The 19,356-nt window shown below is 42.4% G+C and overlaps 1 protein-coding gene across 2 annotated transcripts in view; it reads right to left on the reverse strand.

The window, feature by feature from the left end:
- Positions 1-611: 611 nt before the first annotated feature.
- CLMP (CXADR like membrane protein) overlaps positions 612-19,356 on the reverse strand; it is a 48,078-nt gene continuing 29,333 nt past the window's right edge. The window contains exons 2-7 of one of the 2 annotated variants that reach the window (XM_062594645.1): positions 9,992-10,149; positions 9,069-9,270; positions 8,089-8,256; positions 7,571-7,693; positions 5,796-5,937; positions 612-4,338 (exon numbers count right to left, since the gene is read on the reverse strand). In XM_062594645.1, the coding sequence (XP_062450629.1) occupies positions 4,044-4,338; positions 5,796-5,937; positions 7,571-7,693; positions 8,089-8,256; positions 9,069-9,270; positions 9,992-10,149 (1,088 nt within the window). In that variant the 3' untranslated portion in view covers positions 612-4,043. The remainder of the gene's footprint in view (positions 4,339-5,795; positions 5,938-7,570; positions 7,694-8,088; positions 8,257-9,068; positions 9,271-9,991; positions 10,150-19,356) is intronic. The other variant, XM_062594646.1, reaches the window with a different exon arrangement.

The raw sequence follows: 19,356 nt of genomic DNA on the forward strand, positions 1-19,356 counted from the left end.
GAAGCGCCCTGGGGAAAGAAGGCTGAACCATTACAATAGAAGTCAACCATAATCATACTTAGTCTGAATTCCACCTACATCTCTGTGACTAGAGATTCCTGTTAGCTGGTTCAAAACATTTATCTGTAAGCAAGATCTAAACTGTCTGTACATAGCTCTTAGGTTTTAAAGGTTTCATTGTCATCTCACACAGTTTAGGAGACAAACTGAAATACACAGGGTGGTTCAGAACTAAGGCTGCATATGCAGGAGTAGGATGTTAGTGTTAGATTTTTATCTGTGCTGTGTCTGCACTGGCAGTATTTACCATATTAGCTTGAAGTATCTACATTCTTCAGCCAAACCGTCTTGGGTGAAATAGCGTGGAAGTCAAAACCCCATTTACTTGAATACATACAAGATCCTACATCATATTTCATACTGTGTCTTGTAATCTAGACTGAAAAAAAAAATCCCCAGGATAAGATGAGACTTGCCTGCAGTTTCCAGACATTGTAAACATACACACAATCCTTATTAGCTTAAAAATGGTATTTTTGCTTCCGTACCTTTTTCCTTTAATTTAGCGTGTGTAGCATATTATAGCACAGAAGATGGAGCACTAGTACAAATCAAGTTGAGCTGTAGCACTTCTGCTGCAGCATATTTATTTATAAAACAACAAAAATTATGAAATCATTGATTCAAAGGAATCTGTAATAAATATTTGCTTTCCTCCAAGTTGTTCAGACACAGTACTAGTACACCAATTATAGCAGGTAAAAGAGAAATGTAAGCTCAGCTTAGCTGCTGAGAAACAAAAGAAAGCTACATAAGATTGTATGCGTGTAGTCACACTCTAGTAATAATTGGTATATGACAGTAAATGTTTTAAATACACTATTTTACAAAACAGAGTTTGGCTTAGGGTTCATTTGCTTCCCTTGTAAAACTCCTGATGCTGTCATCTGGCGCTCAGAAAATGTCCCTTTGAAAATAAAATACACCTTTGAAACCATCTCTTTCTTGTATTTCCTTGGAGTAAGGAACTTTGCCCTTTTTTGGTTTCCTGTTAGCAACTGAAGTATCAGACTGAGTTGTGGTTGCCTGCGAGATCACTGATGTGCGGTCTGAAAAGCACCACAGCACTTCAGACTTTGCAGTTTTAAATCACAGTGACGCCCACACTTTTTGTCCATGGCGGCAGAGCACCGCGGTGCCTTTCCTGACCCATGCTGTATATACAGTGCCATGAGTGTATGCACGGATAGCCAGCATGCGCGTAGCCTGCTTCCTCCTTCCTGACAAAGGCTGGGAAAGATGACACACTAGGCTCCCCAGTGGCTCCCAACTAACCTCTTTTCCGTGAAGTCCATAAACCTTTTCTCCCATGCATCGGACAGGCACCTCATATGACAGCGAGCGACTTCCCTGCTCCGGGGAAGTTGAAAGCCAGGAGATGGCTGCCATGGCTCATCTGTCCTGCAGCCTATTCCCAAAGGCCTCCAGGAAAGAGACTGCCGGGAGCTGGCTGGTCAAATTCTCATAGCTTGCCTCTAGGCTGCAGATAAGAGAATCCTTCACTTAGCTATGGCAAATCTGGCCTATCACTCAGAAACAAGTATTTTGTACCTAGACCTTAGCCAGCTCAACTGTTAGATTTGTTACCCTTATTTTATGATAATAAGCGTCTGGTTGCTCGTGCACGTGTTCTTCAATGAGAAATTTGCTCGTTTGTGTATGCATAGAATACATATCCTCAGAAAATCCACTGAGGGAACACAGGTAGATTTCACTCCTGAACAGTAAGCCATCATAAAAGCCACAAGCTGCTTAAGAAGTCCTGCTCACGGTCTTGTTCAGGACTTTTCCAGCTCTGGAGTGTCCTGCAAGCGGTTTGGAGGACCTAGGCCTTCAGGGCCCAGCAAAAGAGCAAACTGCAGAGGAGTCCCAGACACATACAGCCACTTCTTCCAAATGGCAACAGCCACAACCATCTACCAAGACATGGCTGAGCCAGGAACATGCCTCCGGAGTATCCAGGGCAAGCGCCTAGATAAAATGACATAATGTTCAATACCAGGAGCTTTCTTAAAAATAGAAGCTTATCAAATGTCTAATACCAGAGAGTTCCTTCGTTTAAATCTGTGACCCAAGACTGCCTCCCTTACACAACAGATTGGTACTCTATCCTACTAAGGGCAGTTAGGTTGACTCTCGAGTATAGAGATCGAGTTACATGTTAATGCGCATGAGGAGAATGGGTGACTGCTACTAAGTGAAGCTCTCAGAAAGTATAGGGCAAGTTGCTTTGCAAGACTATTTCCCATAAGGAAGTAAAAATCCAAGGTTCGGTTTTGATCAGATTTTGGTACACCTGGAGAAATTATAGCAAGTATTTTTTAAGTTCTCAATCAAAGAAGCCAGAACGCTGGGCCTCAGTCAGAGAAGGATGTTAATTATCATCCCCGGCATGACACATTTATAGATCTGTCGTTCTTCTGTGCTGATCCGTCTCCTGTGCAGTCCTTCCACAAACTGAAGAAAACCTTCCCTCCCTCCTCAAATAAAAAATCAGGCCATATAGAAAATCATCAGTTTAAGAGTAGAAGAATTTAGGGTCTACAAGCTCAGTATCTTGTGTGTAGCAGTGGCCAGAGCCAAGTCTTTCAGAGGAAAGTGTAAACGAGAGAAAGTTACAGGAGCATCTGCCTGCAGAAGCCTGTCCCTATCTCGCACCATTTCTTGTTTGGCTTGCAACTTGAAGTATAAGGCTTTATATCCCTTATAAATGTTTATTTTGGCTAATTTAATCACAGAAAATATTTGTGTTATTCTTGGTCGTTTGAATCCTGCTAAACTTTAAGCCTCAATAATGGAACGAGGCCCAGTGCTTGATGGAAAATGGGACAATACACACAGACATTTCCTTCCATTAATTTTGCATTTGTTTTCTCAGCCCTGGTGTATTTTCCTCACAATGTGCTCTATCAGTCCGCTCTTACCTGGGTTTCCTGAAGGTCAGTTTAAGGATGCTGTTCAGTCAGCCTTGAGAAGAGCTCCCCTTAAGGCTCATACAGCATGGCTCATCCCAAAACTGTCGAATTCACAGATAGCAAGAGAAAAAATACCTTCTAAATGCTTCTTCCAGGGCTTTTTTTTTTTTTTTTTTTTTTTAGCAGATTAGTGGCCCTTACTTCTTGAGGTGCTGCCTTCATTTTGGATTCAGCATCTGATTCTCATCTCACTAAGGCTCATTTGACACAGACAGAACTCCAGTGGAGTTACTGCTGATTTACAGTGCTGACCATAAGAGCAGAATCAGGCTCCTGGCCGTATCTATTGGCATTAAGTTTATTCTGGCAATTAAGCACCTGTTTCCTTGACACGAAGGGTCCTTTCTTTAGTAGAGAGGTTTGTTCAGACACATACCTTAATGCTGCATCTCTGGACCTTTTTGAATTACCTTTCCTTTCTGCGTCAGTTAACAGCCTCCAAATGTATTTCACTAGGAGACCGAATGCAGAAATCATGAGGCAGCTATAAGTTCCCTTGAGGTCTCAGTGGACAATCCTCAGCAGAAAAGCGGTCTCAAAAACTTCAGGTTAGACGATGGTTCTTTTAGAAAGTTCACCAAAGCCAGCACAAAAGACATTCCCCTCCCCATAAACCTCATTATAACACTGTACGCCTTTTTGCCTTTGTTGATCCCTTTTAAAAAATCCTGAGGTTTGGTTTCATTTCATTTACACAGCGCTTAGCTGACATTTTTCAGCTGTAGTTTTAAAATGCTTGATGTTCCATTTCATAAAGAGTTAATTTAAAAAGAAGGCTCCCTTTTCCTCAAACTTATCTTAAGAAAAAAAAAGAATTTGTATCAGAACCTCAGTGCAGGAAGATGTAAGACAGATTTGAGTGGGAGGGCTTCTTGTGGTGTGAATAATCAGAAGTGATTAAAAATAAGCTGACTAGGAAGGTAACAAGCTAATCTAACTATTCTTAGGTGGCTGGTGGTATGTGAAGTGTTTCTGGATGGCAGGACTCTCCAGGCAGCTGGTGAGCAGTCACACGGTCTGGAACGCTCGGCTTTGGGCAGGCACCATGACCAACGTGGCTCCCATTTTCATCAAGTTAGCGTAGTCAACTTTCTTTGGCTCAGTTTCCCTTCCCTCCATCTCCTTCTGGCTATATTGGGGAGGAGTTAGATGAGGAGTAGCTTCCGTTGACAAAGTCCGTTGGCTGCGAGAGGCACTGTTGGCTGTCGACCTGGTTGAGGAGGAACCTGAACGTGAGCTCCTGGAACCAGAGGAAGAGGAACTGGGCTTGACCAGATGGGCTTTGGGAGCCTCTGCATCTTCCCTGCAATCAAACAGATAACAGGGTTCAAAAACCTTGAGTACAGAAACATTAATACGTTTTACCAGACTAAATTGCTGCTGCAACGAGCAGTTGCTCATTGAAGTTGTACATCACCCAGGGCATATTTGCCCAGCAGGCTGAGCAAGGCCCGGGTCTTCCAAATTCTGTCCTCCATAACTGCATGGCTTGAACTCCCTCTGGCTCTGCAGAGCTATCATCTGAATGGTTTAGAAATACATGTTGCACACGTCTGGCTCTTTGTATGGGGTAGGAGGTCTGTGGAATGAGTGCAGAGAGTTCAGACACAACTATCTGTTCTGTAATTCTTTCCCATAATGACAAATCACCTCTACAGAGCTAGCCGAGACTGGTGGTTCTACTAGTAAAAATGGGAGGAGTAAAAGAAACGCAAAAATGGGGCCCAGAGAAAGGAAGAGAAAGAGGTACCAAATGTGGGTAAAAAGTTGATGCAAGAGGCTGAAGCTGAGACCACGAAAAAGGGAAGGAAACTGGCACCCAAGATTTGAAAGGAAAGAAAACAAGAAAAAGGGCAGGGAGGAAAGAACTGCTTCTTCCCAGTTATGTATGCGTCCTGGCCATCAGGCAGAGAGATCAGCTGCTGAATGGATTACAGAGATTCTTGCTCAATGGTACACAGATGTCATACGAGGACAGACGGTCCTTTACGAATAGAAAGGAGGATGCAACAAAGCAATAGGGTTCTTCAAGGGCAAGAGCAGCTAAAACTCATTCCTGGAAATATCTTTTTCGAGCACTTTCCTTCCTGAGAACTTTAAGCTCAGTTGGCTAGAGACCAATCTCTGCTTAGAGGAGCAAGCGGCAGACCTCACACACATTTAACGAATGAGTTCGAAGAACACACGTCAGCATTCCTGGTACACATGCTGAAGGCGAGGCTTCTCAACTCTGCACACAGACGCTCAGGGGATTTTCAACCCTGAGCTATATCCAGAAGCACAGTTGTTCGAAAGACTCGAGGAAGACTGAGAACCTGCCTGCCTCATAGCATTCCCAACAGAGACTGAAATTTAAAAGAAACAAATCAAATCTTACAGAATCGTAGCAGACAGGTGGGTTAAATTCTGTACTGGAGAGGGCTAAGGTAATGTAAGGTAATTAAAATTGGAAGCGAGAAAGAGGAAATTTTATATTAAATTGCATTTAATATATTTTTATTAGAATTTATTCTACATTTTCCTTGGAAAATGTCATCTATTTTTGTCTACACAAAGATAATTCTCACAGTCAAGATACTTGTCAATGACACTTCAGGGAGAATACAAGTTTTTTAGAACAACCTTTGCAGACACTTATACCTAAGTTACTTGGTTACTTAAAACAGCTTGGAAAAGTTTTGTTAATTTGCGTCATGCTGAATCTATGTGAAACTACAAGAAGGGAGGGTGTGAGGTGGTGGATTCAATAAAAGGCATTACCTGATTTCATTTGGGGCCTCCTCCTCTTCATATCTCTTTTTTTCTTTCCTCCTTATTGTCAGCCTCACCACTAGAAGAAGGAGAGAAAGTCCTACCACTACTCCACAAACCGCTCCAGCGATCATGCCGATATTCTGTGCCTCTGTTGTCCAGAAAACAAACGGATATGTTAGTAGGGAAACTGTCACTGTGGTCCATATCATCATATTTGAGCCCACACTAGGATTTATACGGAGTATAGCTCAGAACAGAATGTATCATTTTAATCTACTTATTTAAGCATGTCTTCGTGCAGAGGTTGAACCAGTTTAGCTTAAGGCGTTTCTAAAACTGAGCATGGGCACTAACACTGAGAACTGTACTCAGCTCTGTAAGGGTGGGATCACAAGTGCTGTGCCTTCTGGCTGTGTTCCGGAATTTAAATGCGAAGGAGGAATCCTCTCCTAAGATCACAGGCACAGACAGCACAGAGGTAAAAAGACAGGGCAATCCACATCTGAAGGCAGGCACCAAGCAGTGTCCTAGAGGCAGAAGAGTATGTCTCAAGTATGAATGTTTCCCCACGAGGATTGTTTTTCCCCTCGAATCACCCTGAAGTGATTGCAGTCCACTTTCAAAATGAATTATTCAACTGGGGGAAAAAAGTGACTCGAGGGAGATACAGGAGGAGGAAAGGAAGACCATACTGTGCCAGTGCAGGGCATTTTTCATCTAGAACAACAAGGTTAATGAGACAAAGCTTTCTAATGCATGTGAACCCTTGGTTGCTTCCTTACAAACACTTCTTTTGATCTAAAAGTGGTTAAGTTGGGTTTGGCTGGAATTTGTTCCCCTGAGGCTCATCCCTGCAGAGGGTGTAGTGATTCAGAGTAAGGTTTAAACCAGTTCAAATGGCATAAAAGCTGCCCAGATGCTTTTATTTCAATGCCTGAGGGGAACAGGCTTTCTTTGCTACATGACCCTATTTCCAGTTATTTCTGTCCTGGCTGGGCAGACAAATTTTAGAGCTGTGGGACTTCCACAAAAGAGACCACCGTATGAATGGACCTTTATCACAGGAGTTCCACCTCCTGCTGATCTCACTTGAGAGCTGCATCTAAAAACAGGCTGAACGGTAGTTTTTGAATTTGTCATCAGTGGCAGTGCTAAACTCCACCCTTTTCCTTGCAGGCATATGCAAAGGCACTAGTACCTAGACACATACACACTCTTGATGTGATTAACTGTGCACGACATTGTAATCTCTAGTATTCAGGCCAGAAGTTATTAAATGTAGAGTAAAACAGATTCTGTAAAGAGTAGTGTTTTAACTCTGTATGTTATTTCATGTCTAATAGCCTATTCAGGCTACCTTTAGTAAGTTTACTATCGCAGGTAGGAGAGATGCTTAATTTGAAACTGGAATGATGGACTATCGCTGAGATTTTTTACTTGACAGGAATTTATCATGTAGTCATTTAAGCCATAAGTACCAGTAAAAGCTGCAGCCTCTGCAAACTCTGTAGCTCAGCCTTTTTTTCCTAGTGCTCCATCAGTTATTCTCAAAATCAGTATTTCTAACAGACCAAGATGTCTGAGCCTGAAGGTATTTACCACTCTAGGTTATCCTGAGGAATGTTGTACCAACCATGAGGCAATAAATAAGAATTGCTTCATATGATTCAAATATGAAAGGGCAAAGGTGTGGCACAGAGAATTTTATCAGCAGAGATAAGACAGCTGGGAAGCAGTGCTGCTCAGAGTGGTGCAAGTACTAGTTATGCACAGATACTCACGCTGCACTGTCACCTGAACAACACAGCTTTCTTGTCCAGCCTCATTGGTGGCAATACATTGGTATAAACCTGTACTCATCTGTGTGAGATTCTTTAATAAGACTTGCCCAGGATTAGATATATCTGAAATAGGAAAAAAAAAACAGCAAGATTAATCAGAAAATTTTAAATTAGGAAGCTATAAATGATGGTGAATAGGGCACAGAACCTGGACACAGCAACACAGATTTTCCAGGTCAAATAAGCTCAAGAAAAGTAAACGATACCTCATAAAAGATCATTTGTCAACCTTCGGTAGAACAGTGAACGCTTTACGCACATTCGCTCCCTTGTTTTGGAACCACATTGTCCAGCTGCAGTAGCGAGAAGCACCGGCATACCATTGCTATCACTGCCACTAAGTGTTCCCGTTTAAAGGCAGGCAGATGACTTCTAGCATAAGGACTAGAGAGGAGTTCAAGTGCATACAGTTAACTGGCTTTCCCAAGTATACTCCAAGAGGAAATGACCTTACTTACTGACTCTTGATGTAGGTGGGAGATGTTCAGCTCTCTCTTCATCCTCACTTAAGCGCTGCCATCGGTAGGAGATGGGTGCAGTGCCAGATGCAGAACGACACTGCAAGGAAAGTTCCTTCCCTTCCAGCAGTTCCCCTTCTAGCCAGCATTTGGGCTTGGAAGGCTTCTCTGGAAGAAACAGAACACAGGTCATGCAAATGCCACAACCTGTAACCTTTCTTTGGCAAGAGGACACATATCAAGCAGCTTCTGAAAGCAGTCTTCTCTAGAGAGCATTAGCAAGAACATCAGGAATGTTTCCTAAAGGACATAACTGTAACTTTGTGCAGTTTCATCATCTAAGCAGCAGGGCTGGCTGGCCCATAGACATAGAAATGCCACACTTGTTTTGGGCAGTTTGCCTCACAAATACTTGCACCAGTGCAGTTGTTTCACTGTATTCCTTCTTTAGGTACTATTTAGAGAACATGTTTTCCCTCCCACTTCTCCATTTCTTCCTCCTCCTCCCCACAGCATCTGGCAAGCCACAACAGTTCTTCTCTGGGATGACAGCATGTGTGGCAAAAGCCAACCAATAAACTGAAATCAAGGAAGAGAAATGCTAACCCCTGCAGTTTACAGGTCACTCCCTGACTTGGTCCAGTTTGGAGTCCTGGAACATGAACCCAGAATCCTTAGTGAGAGGTCTGGACAGGGCGATCACCAGCTAAGCTGGGATATCGCTCTAGGTTGTGATAAGATCATAGGTGTAATTGAGAAAGTTTATATGATTTTACAAGTGATTTTGCTGCCAAATGGTTCTTTAAGCTCTTCCTGTGTCCTGTCCTTTGCCAAAAAATGCAAAGACAGACAAGGAGTTGGACAGTCAAATCTGATCATGAAATGTCTTTGTGTATTTATACCCTGCTGAAATAAATCTGCCTCCAGGAAATGAGTCTAGTGATCTTTTTTTCTTTGGAAGAACAACAAAATGACCTTACCTACAACCTTCAGGGTGACGTGAGCCCATTCATACTGCCCAGCATTTTTAACTTTACATATGTACTTTCCTGCATCACTGGACTGCAGGGATATGATCTTCAGGGATGCATCTCCAGCAAGAAAATTGGAAGTGAAGGAAACACGGCCTTTCTGTTCCTCATTCAGGTCGTCATAAACGCGGCCTCCAGAGTAAGTGATGACCTGATAAGGCGAAACAGTCACCGATCAGCCAGTTTAGTGTTACTTTCAACATGTGGAGCAAAAAGCAAAGCATTTCCAGAAACTGCGGACTAAATTTTTTGCAGGGCTAAATGACTTACCCAGGGTCACGCAGGAAGCCTGTAGCAGAGGAGAAAATTAAATGTAGATTCCATGTCTGAGACTCATACCTAAACGGTATTTACACTACAGGTTTATGCTGGAGCATTTATACTTGTGTCACATCCCAGCATGGATATCAGCTTATGCCACTGCATACAAAAGTGGCCTCTAGTTTTGGCTAGTTTTGGCAAACGAATTTAAGTTACCTCAGGCCTGATTTTTAAAAGTACTAAACTCTATTTTATTTTTTTTTCTGAAACAAAGGTTTCAAAAACTGGACATACAAAACCCAAGGTCATTTCTGAAAACCTAAAGGGCTATTTTGAGGTTGATCCAGAGACAACTGATTAACGATGTTGGTTTAAAGCAAACCCTATTATATCAGGACCTGCTCCAATATAAGATACATCCATATCAAATAACTTCTGTACATTTCACATCTCTTTAAATCAGTTATGTTTTCTAAACATTATTCACTCCCACAGTATAACTTAAAAGGAAGAACACAGAAATCTCTTCAGATTAATGCCTGTTCTTGATGTCAACGTAGAAGTAAGGGGATTTTCTCAGCAGATACAAGCTGTGGTTAAAGAGAACCTACCGCTTTTTGTACTGTTTCAGAAACGTGCCGCAGCCACTCGATATCCAAGCTTCTTTGCTCCAGGAGGCCCAGGTGGTGGTGACAGGGCAAAGTCACGTTTTCTTCAGCCACTCTCTTGAGTTCAGTCTGAGCCTCAGATATCCAAACAGAACAGGAAGCTGAAAGACAGATGTTGGCGATCAGAGGCCAAGATGAAGGATTTACCTCTGCCGTGACAAATGGTGCTGCCTTAGATTTCTCCGCATTCTTTTTCAGTTGCTTCACAGCATAGGAGAAAACCCAACAGCTTGACTTCCTGGACAGATTGCAGCTGATTAAAGAGGACATCTATACATACGTAGGGAGTTAGTTTCACACTAGTATTTAAGTATGAAAAACAGATGGTTTCACACTCCAGATGTGCCAATACTAAAGTCACATAAACCTTTTGTTAACATTTATTTGCCACAGTGAAACTTGTCTGAACACCCTGAAGGCAGTTTGGAGTTTGAAAGCCATAGATGCACCTGTATCAGCTATGAACTCAAAATTCCAGATTACTTCCTCGTTTTTGCCTTCGCTTTTCACTGCTTTCATTCGTGAATATCGTTTCAGCCTGGAAGACATTCAGCGCCCGTGGCTTTACGCGTGTGCCAGCGTGACAAGGCTCAGAGCCTCATCCCTAGCGCTAGAGAACGCTCTTCGTGTGCATCTCAGCACCGGGAATTAGAGACCAGAGTGGGAACAAAAAGGTTAACCCTAACGAAGGGCACAGTGCAAGTAGGGTAGTGATGTGTCGTTGAGTAGCAGCATCAAAAAACAGAAGGTGTCAAACAGTTTGTCAAGGGGGAAAAAAAAAAAAAAAAAAAAAAAAAAAGTGTTCCCACGTTGAACCACTAGAGGGAATCTGAGCCTCATAAAAGTTACTGAATAAATCCCAAAACACACGTACCTCCCTAAAACCAGAACCAGGAAACGGCACACCCTAGGAAAAAGCAGTGTTAAATCAGCACAGTATAAGTCATGCTGAAACCCACACTTTATTTCCTTTCTTTTTTTTCTTACACTGAAGCTGTGCTGTATTCAGCTGCACTGAAATACAACTATATCCCTGCTAAAACTCAGCCGAATCAGGCATTCGCACGGAGGCCTTGCAAGTCGCCATGTTTTGTTAACAGATGGGTTCTGGTCAGCTCAAACTGGATTAAAACTGGCCCCAAAGGTCAGATACAGAAAATTCCGGGTGTTTAGGTCAGAGTCACCTCTAGATCTGCAATGAAACCTAATGAAAAATTTTCCATTTGAGTTCCCACATAGATTTCTGTGGCATGAACGTCATTTGCCTTTCGTGTTTGAATCTTTAGAGTGTTGGTGGGCTGTTGGTCTTAAATTTTCCTGTGCAGCAAGGAAGCCTAAAACATTTTTTTTCTCCTGTAAAACAAAGTGAAATTAAATCTCTTGATTCGAAGACTAATTACGAAACAGATTAAGACTGGGAGTGTTGGCAGCACTGAAGACACGTGTATTTGAACACACAGTCCTGTAACTATATAGCAGAATAACTGGCAAGAGGATAAGCAGCTCTAAAAACATACGCTAAATTTGTTCCTGCACTTGCATTCAGACCAAGTGGATCTTTAACCTTTCCTTCAGCTTTACATGAGGAAAGCAGAAAAATGACATCAGAAGTGACACTTCCTCGGCTTGTATTGCTTCTTTAGGAACAACCCTGGTTTAAGAAACAGCGATCCGCTCCCCTCTACCCGTTCATTCTGAGATCTGGCTCCAACTTGTCAGCATGACCATCCCTCAGGTCTTGAGCTTCTCTCTGATATTTAAAACAATATTTGCCAAATACTTTTACAGAAGGCATGCAGCTGTATGTGCATGCACACATATAAAAATGCATAGAATTTTAAGACAGGTAGAGTGCTGCAGACGATTAAACTCTCCTCCTCTACATGGATCTCCACACGAATCAATGAGCTTGAAAGCTTCCTTTCAGCCACATTAGTTGCATTCTTTAAAGGGAAAATTAATCCACTTCAGCACTGGATTCACTAGTCCCAAAGTGCCATCTGCCAAATACAATTACACATTTTTGTCTAAAAATGAATGTCTGCTTTCTCCTACAGCCTGCTTTGCTCGGGGCTCCCCTCATTAACACACTGACACTCACTAGATGGACTGATCAATGAGTTTAATTGATCTGCCAACTACAGCAACTGTTCACACATCTGCAACTTTTTCAAAATCCTATGCCAGTTCCACACACATCTTGCAGGGAACCCTTTATAGAACAAGCATCTTCTCTGGCCATTACAACCCTTCATCAGGAATATAAGTTATATTTTGAGGGAGCCCAACAGCATCATTTCCCCTCCTCTCCGGCTTAGGCCACACCTTGGTCTGGGCTTGGTGCCCTCAGAAAACATGCTCTGGATTTGTGAAGAAGCCATTTGCCCGTAAGCTCATCTGCTAGGGGCGAGTAACATCTGAGAGGCATTCGATAAGATAAAAACAACTGCACATTTCAAAAGCACTTTTTTTCCCTCCCCAACAGTCTCACAATCTGAGATAATTTGCAGTCGATTCACCATTGAACTACATGCTGTGTTGTTACAGGTACCAGTATGAGCTCTTTACCAAACCTGCATGCAAGTCTTGTGCTTATGTTTCCATGAGATAGTTGACTGTACCTTATTCAAAGGCTGGTCCCTTTAGTTAATATTAGTTCTTTGATTAAAGATACCCAGTATAGGGTGCTATTTATGGAAACTGGCTATGCAAAGTTTGGAAAAGAACTCAAAGTGAACTGACCTCCACCTTTCTAAAGCTTGGGTAGGTCTCACTGTAGCAAGCAGTAACAAAACCAAAATGAACATTTGCATGTGTGCTGGGATTTACAACATACACCTCCAAAAAATAATAAAAAAAAATCTAGATAACACATCTGAGCACCCTTCTAGATTTTGGGGGGTTTATTACTCAAATAATTAATTCCCTAAAATTTGTTATTTCATATTCAGGTGCAGATGAGATCAAGCAAGAAGAAACAAAACTCTGCTGACAGTGTTTAAGCTTTTTTTTTTTTTTTTTTTTTTTAAGTTTTATTTCAATGGTTATAAAAGATGACTGTGTCAGCATGTGGGCAGCCCCTTACAGCAGCAAACACTCATCATCTTCAACACGCTTGCCAGGATAAATGTTTGCTAGCTAGAAAAGCAGTTTACTCTGGGCAAGCACTTCTGCTGTCCCGGGTGGGTGCAGAGCTGGCTCTGCACCTTCCCCTCCCAAGGTGCTTGGCAGCCACAGGAGAGCAGAGGCTCCGCAGAGAGTAATGCCCGAGGGCCGGCACCCGGGCACAGCGATCAACGATTAGATGAATAAATGAAAAAATACACGATTTTCCCCAAAGCGTCCCCCCAGGGTCTCACTCGGCAATGCAGGAAAGCAGCAGGCTGCACAGTCCTCGCCCAAAAAACCTCTCATGGAGCCACTCGTCCCCTTACGCATCCTGTGTGGCATTCCTTACACCACAAAGTCCAGCTTGGGAATTGCTTCCTTCGGTTTACTCAGACCCTATTCAGATTACGTCCCACGACTTCAGAGGGAGGCTGGTTTGGTTCTCCTCTGGAGCAGGAACCCTGGCTCTCTAGCAGTTTCTGCACCATGTAAGCATTAGCTCGTAGGCTTGGGAAAAAAAAAAAAAAAAAAAAAAAAAGCTGTGTTCAGCGCAGCGCCAGTCTCGCTGACGCACTACACAGTGCTTTGTTCAGTATGGACGGGAATACGGGATGATTTTATTGTTCAAACATTTGCACTATTGTTCATAAGACAATATCTCAGTTACCCAAAGCCTTGCAGACATGGGAGAGAGATTTTTGTCTTTCATTCCAACCATTTTAAATTCAAGGATTATAGTGCAACAGATATTTTAATCACAAGAGCTGACACACCTGAACAGATAGTAACCTAACAGCACAAGTGCAAATTTATCAGGGGAAGGGCACAGATCTGACCAGGTGACATAAAGGGATTTTTAACCCCTGTGAGAAATAGGGGCCCTTCTGCCATGTATCCATCCCGGATTTTGAAGGAAGAAACATTAAGAACAACACCCTGCATTTTTCTCATGCAGAGCAAAATTTAAGCTTTAGAGTAGTCCCCAGGACTCGCTTCAATACTTTGCTAAGTGACTCCTGATTTTGAATGTATGTGAGATACTTTAAGAGGGTTTGATTATCAGAAGCCCCTGCCCTCTGAAACAGACTTAGAGGGAGAAAACTGTTCTGGGTGCTGCAGCAAGTGCTGGGCTCTCAGGAACTGGGTACTGCCACAGACCATAGCGCTTCTTTGCCTCATCACAAATTATGTCTGCCCAAAGAAATATTTTCATGTCTGAATCCTGTACATGCACACAAGAGCTTTCATACATATGCAGCATATCTATTACGAAGCCCAGGCCACTTGCATGCCCATCCATAAATAGGTATATACACAAATGCATGTACCTACTGAGAACACAGAGTAAACACAGATTGGCAAGACAAACACACAGAATGGAACTAAAATAAATATTTTGCTGACATATTTTCATAGCCAAATTCATGTGCTAAAAGCTAAAAAGCTTCCAGATTTAAATCTTTCATTAGCTTCAGAAGAGTGCTTAAATTAGGGAGCAATGCTAAATATAGATTACACATTTAAAAAAATAATGAGTTGTGCTTTATCACCTACTGACTGCTAGAACTAGAAGGAATGGCCTAGAAAAGATTCAGAGATCAAGATATGAAAAATGAGCAGTGAAACTTAGCAGACGTTGCCCAAACCATACCTACCAACATAATTTGAGAAATGAACTCCTAAAATGGGTCTTGAAAAACTTCTCTTGTTCCAGGAACTTCTCGTTTTCTCTTGTGAAACATATTCTTTAGCTACACTTTTCATAGTTTATTTTTGGCTTTGTCAGAGATGGTATCTGTGACCAACTATTTCAGGACAGTGATGTCTCAGGAGCAGAAGTAGAAACACAGCCTGCTATTTTCCTGTGACTCAAGACATCCTGCGTTAGCACCAGACACGAAAAGGATTCCCACAGCTTCCAGGTTTATTTGGAAAAGTCAAGTTGTTACCTTAAAAGTGAGGGTCACCAACTTAAACTGAGATGTAAATACTCCCCTAAATAAAGCAAGGTTGAGTGCTTTACTAAATCAAAACCTTAATAGTAAAAGCTGTTCACCTGGGATAGGCGCAGGCCTGTTGCAGATTCAGAGCAATCTCACTCGCAGTTTATCCTAGCCTGACCACATTTCAGGAGCTTCAGATTTGGAGACTGTTATGCCACCATCTCTTAAAACAAACAAATCCAGAGAGCAGCGTACATTTAGTTCTCTCATTGCTATGAGCTAGCAACTTTCAAGAAATATAGAAGTAATCCAGTAAGTGACACAGCACAGGGAGACTGCAGGGAGCAGTCTACCAACTCCCGATTTGGAAATACAGCATTTATCTACTGTTCATTCCTCAGACCTGAACTTACCTACTTGACTCTGCCACTTATATTATTGACCATAGCAGAATATGTTCTATGATCATTCTTTTCTATTGGTATTTTGATAGCTTTGTGCATATCTGAGGCTTACCTTCTAAGAATTACTAGACACAAGGTCAAAAATGATTTCTGAACGTACTTCAAAGCGTTCTCCAGAGTAGAGAAGCAGGTAAGTGACTGAGAAGGTTGCTGCAGAGGCAAAACCGCTTCAATACAACAGCCAAAATGCCAGTTTTAAAACCTCTTGTTTTCTGTACTACATGGCTTGTAGTACTGTATGGACGATTTCCAGTTCACCTGGAATAGGTGCTCTCTCTGCTTTTATTCATTTATGTCAAAACATTACCTGCATGTAAATGTGACAGGAGCAGTTAATGGCAAAAGTTGTCAAGGCACATCACGCCTTTCCTGAAAGAGTAAGAATGGTCTGCTAAAGACAAGTGTTTTTAAACATTGTGAATAATTTGGGCAGTTACTCATTTGAGGCAGCCTCTTTGGTGCACTCAACCATTTTTTCACATCTCCACGTGATCCCACTAACTGAGAACGAAGGCCTTGTAGGAAGGAGGTTTTGGTCCTGCAGTCCTCTGTGTAAAGTACGCATTCTCTTCAAAACCCACGTAGGCTGTCTGGAGACACCTCAGTGCACCTGACAGTTCCATGCTACAGTTGGTGGCAGCTGCAACTGCAGGCTGAACTGCTTGTACAAGTACCTCTTAACTCATTTTAGTCAAAACAATCCAAGTTGGCAAAGATTTTTGAGTGTTTTAAGTTAAATCCATGCTCCAAAGTGAGTAAGTGGTCCACAACGTGTTATTCAGGCAGGTAATGTTCCTATATGTGAATAACTATATATTTGAATTCCATATTCTTGTAGAGTTACATGCATTCATTCCACTCAGAGGCACGTTTGAAGACACAAAGCATCAATCTAAATGAAATACCTAAGAACAAGGCTCGAGAGTGAACTAAGAACACGACAGATTGCCATACTGCAGCTTTAACCCAATCCTCCATGCTAGAAATTTAAGACATTTTACATCTGTTAGTTTGATCTTGCTGCAGTTATACAGAAAATCATTTACTAAGCTCATTTATGCAAAAACAAAAGCCTGTTCCCCCACTCCAATTAGTGCTCATAACAGCAATAATTATTGCAAAATACTCAGACTTCATTCAACAAAAATTCAGCATTTTACATGCTTAGAGTCGTCTAACCACTTTTATGACCAAAAAAGAAAATTTGGGATGAAACTTCCAGAAATGCCTGAGTGACTTAGAAGCCCAGACCAACTAATTGCTGAAAACACTAGTTGTACAGGTAATTTTAGGGCCCACTGGCCCTTAAATACTTAAGGCCTTCATTGAGAATCCAATTAATTTTTGCCCACTAATACCATTCAATGGTAAGTATAGGAGACACATGCACATACAGTTTTCTCTCTTTTCTTTAAATCACTTCACCAATTTTTGCAGTGGATAAATCGAAACACTGGATAATTAAAACAGTTTGTTCCAGAGCTGCAAGCAAAACCCAGAAGGCTGGCACCCTGCGCTCACGATCAGACTGTTCTAGCCCTAACATCATTTTAAGCCAAAATAAATACAAAATGGTGTCTTTTTACACAGACAGCTATTTTGCATTCTTTGCACAAGGGAGGAGAAGCTGGGGGCAGCTGGAAGTCTCCTAAGGATAATTAACTCAGCCAAGGCTGTGCTCTGGGACATCTGCTTTGTGTATTCTTTGGCTCGCACAGACATTAAGGCCATAGGTCACCTTCTCCCGAGAGCTCGAGTGCTCCGAGTGACCGAGACCCGGCCCCCAGTGCATGCTGCCTGCAGCCTGCTACCCTCAGTCTCCCTTTGATTTCAGGAATTCGGTTGTGAAGGAAAAGAGTCTCGAATAAGAAAAATGTGAGCTAACAGTCAGCTCCCGCAGGGACAGGCTGGCTGTGTTCAAATAAAGAGGTTGGCCAACCCCCATCCCCATCGCATTGCAGAGGTTCTCTCTAATTGGAACCACATGTTTTTGCGGCTGAGGCAGCTGCTGCACAAAGCAAAAAAGAGTCCTGCATACTGCCGAGGTTCCAAATGGTGACGTGAAGCATTTGGAATTGAAACCGCTGAGGAGCTAGGAAGGCCCAAGAAGAACAAAAAAACAGCGTCTCACAAAATAAAGCCTCTGCTTTTTACAGCTTTGCAAGGACTAATAGAGGAGTGCAGGAGAGGGCTAAAACTGGGCTAGTGATACACAGACTCCTGCCATAAGGAACACTGCCAGCTGCAGAAGCATAGGCAGGAGCTGGTCACCCTTGCTTTGGCTCCTTGAAGGAACCAGTCCTTGGGCTGGTCTCCGATGAGCCAGGGAGGTGCTCTGTAGGACAGCAACAGTGCCTGTGCGTGCAAATCTATGCACAGCGCGCTCACACTGCACTGAGGCACAAATGAGATGCTGATCAGTCCAGTACGAGGCCTAGGTCTTGCAAATGGCCCCGGCAGCAAGGTACCAGCATTTCCTGAAGAAACTCAACCTTTCTCTAACAAGTGGGAACAGAGACAAAAGACAGACTGAGATCCTGTGGTGCTGATGACCCCATGCAATCCTGAAGATGACATTCCTAGAAACAAGAGGTAAAATTCTGTCCTTGAAAACACCAAAGTTTGCCTTTAGCACCAACAGAGAGGATTGAATCAAAGCCTGGAGAGTAACACTGAAGCTTTCCGTTAACTGAATATTTGCAGAGGCAGTCAGCCACTATGTATTGCGGCTGTCCTTTTCCTCATTACATTTTAAAAATCAAGTGTGAGTAGGAGGTTCTGGGTTTATATCTCTGGAGACCACAGAGAACAGAAAACAAGACACAAGAACTGCGTCTTCCTATTTAATGGTCCACAGGATGTTTGTGCAGGGAAACATGTAAAGTCTCTTAGCCCTTTAGTCCAAGGCATCTTATTAGGAAAACGGTCCAGGTGTATTCTGTTTACAGACACACAGCTCAGCTAAGCCTCTCAGTAATGCAGCTGCTAATTTCCAGCTGCATCGCTTAGATCCATACAGAGAGCTCGTCAGTACGTATCACAGATTCCTCAGGGGGCTGAAGCACCGAAGGCTTTCTGCAAGAGTCGCTGGACCGCTCCAAGTGCCTTACAAAGCTGTGTTGAGGAAAGCAAGAGAACAAGACATTCCATCCCTATCAGCGGAAGTTTCACTCCTTGTCAACCAGGGGCTTCCTGGTTGCAAACAAGGCTTCATTATTAGAAGAGAGTTTCAATAATAATTTTTAGGCCTATTCTACCTGAGAAAGTGATTCTATTAGGCCTCAACAGCCTCCCAGTGCACCAGTTACTACTGTCATTTAATGGGCATAGCAATGAAGGCAGACAGGAATGCAGTGATCAGCCAAAGGCAGACACCATGAAGAATCCAGAACACAAACCAAAAAAGAGTAGCAAAACTGATTTCAAAGCACTAGTTGTGCATTAGATCAGATCCCTTATGTGATCTTTCTTCAATTTCAAAGTCCAAGTGAGTTGTATCAGCTGAGGCAATTCTGGAAATCAGGGAAAAAGGAAAAGACTTGAGCAGTTGATAAAGAAGGTTCCTCATAAAACCATTACTATATTAAGGATTCCCTCTCCTTTTTTCTTAGTTCTAAAGTGAGACAGGTTAACCAGAAAGTGCTGAGCTGCTTCTGATGCTTTTCTTCATAGAACTAAAACTTAAGCTTGCCCCCCAAAAAAGTGATAGTAAGAAATCTGAAAGGTTCTCACAAATAAACTTCATGCTTTTCTACATCTTTCTCTCATAGACACTTTCAATGAAGTTGGATGC

This window comes from Rhea pennata, chromosome 24 (genome assembly GCF_028389875.1).
Source record: "Rhea pennata isolate bPtePen1 chromosome 24, bPtePen1.pri, whole genome shotgun sequence".
Lineage (NCBI taxonomy): Eukaryota > Metazoa > Chordata > Aves > Rheiformes > Rheidae > Rhea > Rhea pennata.